The 10,309-nt window shown below is 38.9% G+C and overlaps 1 protein-coding gene across 1 annotated transcript; it reads right to left on the bottom strand.

Moving 5' to 3' along the window:
• On the bottom strand, positions 1–6,560 carry ostm1 (osteoclastogenesis associated transmembrane protein 1). The gene is made up of 6 exons (XM_005921643.3): positions 6,101–6,560; positions 5,715–5,829; positions 4,336–4,433; positions 4,143–4,253; positions 3,578–3,743; positions 1–866 (listed from the first exon to the last, which is right to left on the bottom strand). Exons 1-6 carry the CDS (start codon positions 6,476–6,478, stop codon positions 811–813), a joined length of 924 nt encoding a protein of 307 aa, XP_005921705.1. The 5' UTR covers positions 6,479–6,560; the 3' UTR covers positions 1–810.
• Positions 6,561–10,309: the final 3,749 nt, after the last annotated feature.

Genomic DNA, 10,309 nt, shown 5'->3' with positions numbered 1-10,309 from the left:
AAAAAAAAAAAAAAAAAAAAAAAAAAAAAAAAAAAACCACCAACTAGAAAACAGGTAACATCACAGTGTGGTCCTGTGGAGTGCTCTTCCATTATGTGTGTTATGTCTTTATTTACTCCCCCTCCCGCTGATGTGCACCCCTCTTCTTCTTACAGCAGATACATCACCAGTAATGGACATCAAGTGCTTCTTTTTTGTATCTCTCTTCTGGACATACATTAGAGACAGAAAACCCATTTCTCAATCCATAAATAGAGCGCATGCAGGCGCGCGCACACACAGACACGCGCACACACTCGTATTGCATTCAACCACTCACTCCCGTGACAGCAGGATACGGTGAACAACCTGAAGATAGTTAACGAGTTAAAAAGGAAGGAGAGGCCAGTGCTGCCTGTGGATTAAGAGCGTACTGTGCAACACGAGCGACCACGTGATTACAAGTTCAAAGACTTACATGATTTACTTATTTCGGTTTTATGGAAATCCCTAATGTTAAAGTTTACAAAATAAAGCAGAATGTAAATGTGGTGTAACTGTGGATTTTTCTCCAGGTATCCCAACAAAATTAACTAGAAAGATGTAAAAGCTATCACCTTTCCAAAGTCCTTTTAGTGCAATAAAAAAAATATTGCAATTGTTCAGATCTTTCAAGTCCTCTTAATACTGTTTGATATCACAGCCTGTTGAAAACAGTGGAGCAGGCTGCACTTAAGTTCTTCAGATTTGGTCAAATTTCAGGCACAAGGGAGTGAGATGATAAAGTTACTCCCAAAAATCAATACTCCATTCCAGGCAGGTGCAGCCTCTTCAGCTCAGTTTGTCCTGAATGTTCATCAGACTCGTGTTTGATTTGGCTCTCCTGGCTGTGAAGAGAAAACAGACATTACTTTGCAGAAAGAATCAGAAGCACTGGCTACTTCAGCTCTAAGCTGTGCTGCAACTGCTATTCATGGAAGTCGCTTATAATATTTGTGCATCGGTCACTGTCACAGAAGTAGACAGGGGTGTACTAGGAAGTGAGAGCGAGCTATGTTGATCTTAAAATAAGAGTTTTCTGTGTCAGTTAAATTGGCTCTTTTACACTGGCTAAATCACCATGGTAACTTTTGCTGAGCCTATATCCTGGTCAGGAGCGGGTTAGCTCCAAATTTCAGTTTAAAATCAGCTGGAAGCATCACGTTTTAAATTATTCTTTTTGTTACTATTGCTGTTTTAAGTGCAAAGGTAGATTCTCTGCAAGAGGAATATGGTGATATTTATATGTGCAGGTTTTTATTCCGACCTGACTGAAACCACTAAAACCACCAAATAAAGCACAAACTGTATGTTGCATTTTAACACAAATGTTCACATATTAATTTGGTGATACAAAAATAATAATAATAATCTATAAATGTTGTGACACATGGTTCTAATCTGCTGTTTACACTACTGAAACTGCAGCTACTAGAACACAGGAAACACACCAAAAATATCTGATCAATGAATACAATTAATTTCATGTTTATATGCCCTCAAACTAAAGCAATTTTTACATGCATTCGATTAGGGAGGAATTAAATGTTATTTTACAGCTCGTTGTGATAAATCCTAAGATTCACTACTTTATGTAGCATTAGCCTCATATTATTTGCAGTGGTGTTACATTTCACTCATATTTTACATTTAGAAATTTTTAATCACCATTTTACCACCCTCTGATATAAGTAGGTGGAAGAAGAATCATGTGATCCATGAAATGCTTCTTTTTTGTGAGTGCGCATAAAGCCTGAAGCAGAGAAAGTTTATAACCAGCATTGTTATACCCGTTATCTCTACCTGGTGGTTTTAGATTTTGTCAAGCAAGCTAAAAGAAAGAAAGAAAGCCTGACTGTGATGAATCTTGTTCACAGTATATCCCAGAAATGGTCAGCTTTTTTCACTTTTCCCTATTAGGTTTGTTTATACAAGTGTTCACCAACGATCTCATGTTCAAAACTTGTCATGGAGCAGGAGCTGTGTTTGAGAGACAATGCCATGCACATAAACAGCACTGATAAAAAAAATTGTAATATAGTGTCTAACAGGTCAACTGTTAAGGACATAATTTGCAAAAATGTTACCCAAGCACTAAAATAATTTCACACTGCAGAGATTTAATTCTGAGTATTAGGAAACGGTATTAAACACAAAAAATGCTTTGATTTAAGATTAGTGGCTTAGGTTCGTTAATGACAGGAGGCAATTGTGATGTAGATGAGTCAGTATTATAAAATGTGGAGTAGATCCAACAATCTGAGGATGACTGCAACGACACTTTCCTATTCAACCCGATGATCAGGCAATCTTCAGTTACCGGCTAGAGAACCAACTACTGATCCTGTGATCTACACAAACCTCATTTGGAGTTAGGAAAGTCAAGAGTGAGGAATTTTGTCACCTCCCCCACTTATTTTAATCTTCATGCTGATGAGCTTTTGAAGAAGTTGCAAGCCTGTAAAACTGGGTGCATGATTTATAGTAGTGAACCCTATTATGTATGCAGATGATTGTGTGGTCTTTAGTCCTATTAGTGGTGGTCTCAAGCAGCTCATGGTGTGGAACATGTGAGGTACAAAGTCTCCAAGGAGGATAAAAATGTGAGATTTCATGCATTTAAATTGAATTTAAATTTTTATTACAACTCAAATGACAGATGACGAAAATATTTATAGGTAATAACTAATGATGTATTTAAATGCATCCTACTCTTCAGGTTTAGGAGTGAAACACTCTGCAAACTTCGCTCTATGTGCAGACGTGTGGACAAACTACAAGAAAGCAAGTTTATACAAACTTCATGTTGCTTATAAGGCAATGAGAGACTGAGATTATTACTTAAGAGACCAAGGCGGTGTTGCATAAAATTACGTTTTTGTAGCTGCAAGAGTCTGTTCATTTAAATCTGCATTAAATGAAACCTAATCTATATCAGTACTTCTAAAAATGAGATCAGTGGGGTCTTAATGTTTCCACCTTACCAGTATCTGCTGTGAAGAGACTGGTTTCTCTGTGGGAAAGTTTTTTTGGTTTTACTTTTACTTTATCTTTATTTTATTCATTGTGTTTTATCTATTTCTCTTTTTTTTATTGCGCATGAGTCTGGAATAAAAACCAATTGTTTCATATCAAGAATCTGCGATATGTATGATTATTTAATTAAAATAATAAAACAAGATAAAGGCAATTTTACTTATTTATCAATCTAACTTAAGCAAGCTGCTATTATTGAGCACAGGATAATTCTGTCATCTCATCATCTTTTAAATTTACCCCTTTGTTTTTATGTTATTCTTCTTCTACAGATCCATCCCACAGCCACTGCCTTAAATATGTTTGAGTCTTGAGAAATTCCCTTAAACACTTCAAGGCTACCAGAATCCGCCCTTCCACACAAAAAAAAGAAATCCTCAAACATTGTGTATGATCTAGAGCCAAACCCCCAGTATCAGAGATAGTGAAGTCTTTCCCCTCTACAAAGACCCCAAGCCCTCCCTAAAACCCCGTTAAAAAAATCTCTGTGTTTGACAATGGGCGAATTAAGCTGGTTACTCACGGTGTATGAGCTTGCGTTTCTTTTGTTCAGAGTGAAGGAAGCTGCTCAAGTAGAAGATGATGGGCAGAAAGAGCATGAAGCTGGACACAGCGATGACGGGCACATTCTCTTCCCGGGGGAAGGAACAATTGAAATTCTTACTCCACAGTCTGCGGGTCATATTCATCTGAAACAGGGCAACAACAATATTCAGCTGACTACAGCAACAGAACAACATTACTATGAATTCAACCCTCTTAGGTTTCCAGTTCTGTATGCCATTCATCCGCATTCATCTACCAAAAATTAAGTCGAAAGCTTCTGAAACAAAAACTAACTTAGGGCTCTGCGTCCAAAGTCAAAAATGAATCTTCAATATTGACGTGTAACATATCGTTTGGTAAGACTTTTGGGAAGTGACACAAAAAAGTTCTTGGTAACACTTTCATTTTGTCACCAGCTAAAGGTGAAGTGAGAGTTTTTGGGCTAACACTCTATTGATGTCTACAGATTCCTCTAGAGGGTGCAGCTTTCGCTTTTCCCCATTTTGAAAAGGTCTGCTTATCTCCGCTCCCAGCATACATACCGCATCCTCTATGTCAATACACAGAGTACTGTTTTGTTCCATTTGGCTGTACAGCACATTCAGGGTCCCGTAGGCGCTCTTGCAGTTTTTGCACAGCTCTGTGTGGTTCCCCTAAAGAAAAGTGCAACAGTCTAACATCAGAACATGAACTCAGTGGAGACAGACAGACATCGTCGCTCAAGTCACTAAATACCTGTTGATACTTCTCAAAGCAGGTGAGAGTTTGATTGAGAGTAGACATGAAGTACAGTGTGTCATTGGTCAGGCTCTCCAAGTGTCCAGTGACACATTCTGCAAATCAGGGAATAGAAACAGAAACATTAGATGCATTATGGTAGCATCAGCTATTTTCCTCCACTTGGAACCAAGTTTTTGTTAGTTTGCAGTCAACGTCTGACGCAAAATGTCAGAAAAACACGATTCAGACAAAACAAAAAATAAATATATTAATCCACCAGTACCTGCATCTTGTTTGTAAAGACTTGCTGCTTTTCCTTTGTTTTTGCTGAAGTTGTTTAAGTTTAAGTGTCTTTTTAGAAAAGGAAAGAGGAAGCACTTCATAGCTGATGGCTAAGGTGCCGTGCCAAACCTAATACAGGAACTCGTGTGCAGACTTTGTGTGCAGACTTCAGCTAAAGGTAGAGTGTCTTGTTTTTCTCCACTCATTGTTGCCTGCACAATTTAACACAAAGCAAGACTTTCTGATTTAATTTTTTCAGTTAAATCTATTTTGGTGCTTTGGTGTTGAATTGTCCTTTGAAGATACTTAAGGTTGTCATAGCGCAGAATTTATGATACTTTTTCCATGAAGTTTTAATAGAGGAAATAACTACCAGTTCCACTGAGAATGTTCATTGGTCAGATCCTTGGATGAGCTAACATGCCTTTGCATTGAGCCAGTAGAAGAAATTAATGTTAAAGTCTACCGTGCAAGTAAGTAAGTTGTATTTATTTAGCATCTTTCTAGATAAGGATTACAAAGTGCTTCATAACAACACTCAACAAATAAATACAACTATTAAAACACAGCAATAATATCCACTAGTTTGTCTATACAAATAAGTCTTGAGCTGCTCTTGAAAAGTTTCTTTAAGAGTCCACAGATCACAAGTGTAATGTTAGTGCAGTTTCCTTTAGTTTTCAGACTGGTATTTGTCAGAACACTGCACGTTATAAATGGGTGTAAGAGTTTGGTAATGTAAGCAGGCATTTGTTCATGCAGAACTCTAAAAGTGATCACCAAAATCACAAACTGACATCAGCAGAAAGACACAAAATGTGTGTCACACGAGACTACTTAGAGGATCTATAAGTAGCCTCGCAACTATATTTTGTAAGCAACCCAAATAACTGTCTGATTATATCTGATTATATCATGTAATCACAACCAAACATGGCTCTAAAAACTAAAAAGAAAATCACATGATTCTCAGCTCTACATATCTGCTGTTTACTTTCACTAAAGCATCCACAAAGCAAACACACTTTTAGGCCAGATGTAATCCTCTGTGTGCGTTAGAAGTTCACAGAAATGCAGAGATCCTGTGTTTTATACTTCTGAAGAAGACTTACGGGCACAGTTGGAGTCTTCCCACAGACTTTCCAGATTGCTGTACAGCTGGTAAACCAGCATCAGCCGATCACTGCGCAGAAGGCTGTCCCTGCAGGTCACATTCCCAGGACCCATCTGAGGAGACAGGGGCATTTGAAAAGGACCTCACGAGTTACCTTCTGCCTGCACAGGTGCTGCATGTGTGTTTCCATTCCATCTCAACAGGTCAGCAAAAGATGTTGCGAGGATTAAGCTTGTTTCCTCAAATGTGTCACCAGCAAACACTCATCACATCACAAGACTGGTGTCTGACGACAGATGCGCGTGAGGAGGCCTGTCTTCACACAAACACTGGAGACATTTTTCCATAGCAAAGAAAAACACAGAAAATGGCTTTAGCCCATACCTGATCTGACGAGATGTTTTTGTAGATTTCCACGACGCTGCCATAAGTAGAGTAACAGCTCTGGCATACTTTGACGGGTCGAGCAGCGGGCACCAAGCAGTTCACATAGGCCACATACCGCTGACCGAATATGTGGAGCAGGTCGCTGCAGTAGTCGCTGACCTCCAGGTCCTCTGGGAAGGAAGACAGCAGACTGAACGAGAAAACAGTGTCTACGGGGGGCACGGGAGAACTGACCGCAGCGGTGCTTAAAGACGGGACTGCTTCCAGTTTGTCCGCTGACTCTGAGGCGCTAAGATGTACCACGTCTCCACACTTGAGAGAGGGAACATCTATCGCTACGAAAACAAAAAACAAGTAGAGATTATACGGCAACATGGCTGAAAAACACAGCTGATTTATCTCTGGCTGGCTTTCACTCTGGAGATCCTATGACTTCCTCGTTAATCATGTGACTGTGAAATCTCGCGAGAGCACGTCGCAGTCTGTGGGATGTACAGTACTTCAGAGCACACAAGAGTACTGTACATACCGTTTGATGCTACGCTGCAGTCTGGGTTTTTTTTTAGACCTATACCCTATATATAATACTGAAGTTACATATCTTCTTAAAGCTCAGTTCTTCCACGAGGCTGTCATTTCACGCATGCTCACTTCTTGTCTGCTTGCGGTAAGCTTTCAGTAAACCCCTAGAAGTGTATGCAAATGTTTTCAAGTCGAACTTAAAGCAAGGAAAAGTAATATCTGAACTAGTTTCATTAGTAAATTCCTGATTAAAAAAAGACTTTAAGTGCGTATAAAATAACAACAATCATTGTAGAAGAAAATGGTTAGTTTATTACAAGATGTATCCTCAGAGGTGCATACTGCATGCAGTCAGCACATAATGAGTTGTAATGTAGGACAGGACTGTCTTCAGGGGCCCTGGAGATAGGAGGGGCTTAATCTAAATGACTTCTCAATGGGGCCCCTCCTCTACGTCATATAAGATGCTCATATTTGCATCTTTAAGGTAAAGTAGGCATTTTACAAGACTTCCATGACATTTTCAAGCCATTTTTTATGAAAGAAAGCCTAATTTTTTTCATCCACTATATATATATATTTTTTTTCTGAACTGTATTGTACCTCTGTAAATATGTACTGGGTAATTTTGCCCTCCAATGGTTAAAATAGACACCTTTTCTGAAAGGCTTTTGAAAACTGTAAAAATGTTACTTGTACTCCCTGACCTTGTTCCCTATCATTTCTGAAAAGTGCCCGTGAACCTATTGACATCATCTATGCATTAATTTGTTTTTCATAAAATTAGTTACAGGGCAGTAAGTAAGCATATATTTTAAATTGTGTTTAGTGGGAATGTGAGATACTGTGTTTGCTTTGGTACAATGAGGCTCAAGGATCTAGCAAATTGCCTATCACAGAGTTCTTACATCTGTTATTGAGTATAAACTTTTTTTGTAAATCTACAAATAGATTAAGAATTAATCTATTTGTAGATTTACTTTGAAATAAGTGGGTCCACTTACTTAGAAGCAAGGTTTACTGGAAAAGTGATCTGGTTTATCCCATGACTGTACACTGGAATTCTTTAAGTCAACTTCCCCATACATCATGGACACCATTACAGTTTTGTTTTGTTTTTTTCGCAAAATGAAAAGAGCTGGCATTTCCACTGCACTCTAACCTGGGTTGCTCTCGACGCTTTGAGTAATGGGGAGGTGTGAGTGAGCGTCCCTGCTGGAAAGAGATAGCCCATCCTCATGGTCTCCTCATTATTTACGGGGTTTTTGACACCATACAATTTTGCAATGTGCGCTTGGCGCGAGGCAAATAATCACGGAGTCAAGGTAAACGATCTGGGCTCCAGTCCTGATTGTGATAATTGTCAAAAACCCCCTCGAATCAAGCAAGCGCAGTCAATGGTCGTTAATGTGAAATTAGTGGCTCTTGATAACTTGCAGGCCGCATCAATTCCGCAGTCATCAGAGCCTAATGAAAATAAGGGGGGAGAGAATGCAAGCGGCATTAGCGGCCTATTCTAATGCCTGCGCACAACTCCGCTGATAAATATGGATTCTGGCCCCTGATGCTCCTCTAACTGCACATGGCACCGGCAGCTCATTAACTCTTCTTCTCCTGACCGGAGTTCACCTAATTGTTCAGATGTTCCCCATTCCTTTATTATTTTCTAGTGCAGCTCTCAGAAAGAAGAAGTGATTACAACTTAAACTCTGATCCTGCTTATTTGTAGCCCGCAGTGACTGCATTGAATGGTTAGACCTCATCTTTTAGCATTTTTTCCTCACAAATAACTTAAAAAATGTATATATTCAACACATCTTTATTGTTGTTGGTCACTAAAACGCTCTAAAATGAATGAGCTATAGGTGTTCTTGTCACATTGGTCACATTAGTCACATTAGTCTCCAAGCTTGGATGTCTTTTCTTTGGATGCTAATCAACAGAGTGGCCTACCAAGTAAAACAGGCATATCATCACTGTTTCAGATGACCGTTACTGTCAGATGGGGGAAGAAATGCCTTCATTAGCATGTAATAGAGCAACCGAGTGGACAAAAATTACTAATTAGGTCCATAAATTAGATGGCGATGAGAATGATGAGAGCCCCTCGGGAGGGATGGCAAGACTCAGTCTAAAGAAGCTCCTTGCTGGAGAGCAGTATAGTCAACAAGAATCTATGACCAAACAGTGAGATATAAACCCATATCTTATATCTATATATAGGCTTTCAATATATGTTATGTATAAACACATATAGAGTACATGTGACTATCCAATGGAAATTCTGGGTACCAGGGGCCCATGCACATTAGGAGCTTACCAAAAAGACAAAAAAAGAAAGGAAAAAAACCCTTGAAATGTTAAAACCATATATTGGCAAATCACAGACATATATTTAATCTAATCAAAACCTTATAATGTATATAAATATAATAACTGAGTAAGTAATGTTCATTCTGCTTTCATTAAAATGAGGCTTCCTGCATGTCACAACCACAGACTGAGTGTTAGTATCCAGGTAATATTTCTGCTTTACTTGCATTTATTTTTAACATAAAGAAAAAATGTGTTTATTCCTTTTTCTAAGTGGACACATCCTAGAAAGTATGTTTTTTTCTCTCTGAGCTCTATACTGTGAACAAGTGCAACTGAAAGAGGTAATGGCAAGTGATGCTGAAAGGAGGAAAAAGAGGAGATCGTCAGGGAGACGCACAGAGTGACAGAGAGAATGAGAGAGGAAGCAGACAGTGTGTGTGTGTGTGTGTGTGTGTGTGTGTGTGTGTGTGTGTGTGTGTGTGTGTGTGTGTGTGTGTGTCATCCTAACGTGAAAATGTTCTGGCTGCTTCATTAGTCATTTGATGACAGATACGTTAAAATTTCCAATGATGCTGCTTTGTGATGGTTCTATTTTTCCAGTAAGGCACGGAGCTATTTTGTGTACAAGTATCTGTATATTTCTATATGATACGTCAAATTACTGAAGAAAGAAAAAAATCTTGATTGTCTTTTGAGAAGAGCCCACCACACATTTTTAAAGGGGGCTGTAACTAGATGCATATATAGTGGTGTGAAAGAGTATTTGCCACCTTCCTGATTTCTTTCTTTTTTTTTCTTTTTTTTGTATGTTTGTCACACTTAAAGATTTGATCAAAGAAATGTAAATATGAGACAAAGGTAATTGCCCCTTAAAAATACTAACTGGTTGGGCCACCCTTAGCTGCAACAACTGCAATAAAGCAATTGCGATAACTGGCAATGAATCTTTTACAGCATATGCTGAGGAATTTTGGCCCACTCATCTTTGCAGAATTGTTATAATTCAGCCACATTGGAGGGTTTTCAATCATGAAACCCCTTTTTAAGGTCATGCCGCAGCATCTGCATTGGATTCAGGTCAGGACTCCAAAGTCTTCATTTTATTTTAAGCCATTCAGAGGTGGACATGCTGGTGTGTTTTGGATCATTGTCCTGCTGCAGAACCTGAGTGTGCTTCAACTTGAAGTCATAAGCAGATGGCTGGATATTCTTCTTCAGGATGCTTTAGTAGACTGCAGAATTCATGGTTCAATTTACCACACCAAGTCTTCCAGGTCCCGAGGCAATAACACAGCCCCAGACCATCACACTACCACCACCATATTTACTGTTGGTACAGTGTTCCTTTTCTGAAATGATGTGTTACTT

Source organism: Haplochromis burtoni, unplaced genomic scaffold, assembly GCF_018398535.1.
Source record: "Haplochromis burtoni strain Fernald_Lab_line unplaced genomic scaffold, NCSU_Asbu1 Contig_47, whole genome shotgun sequence".
NCBI lineage: Eukaryota > Metazoa > Chordata > Actinopteri > Cichliformes > Cichlidae > Haplochromis > Haplochromis burtoni.
Note: the sequence above shows the minus strand (reverse complement) of the source record. Positions and strands in the feature narration are given on the sequence as shown.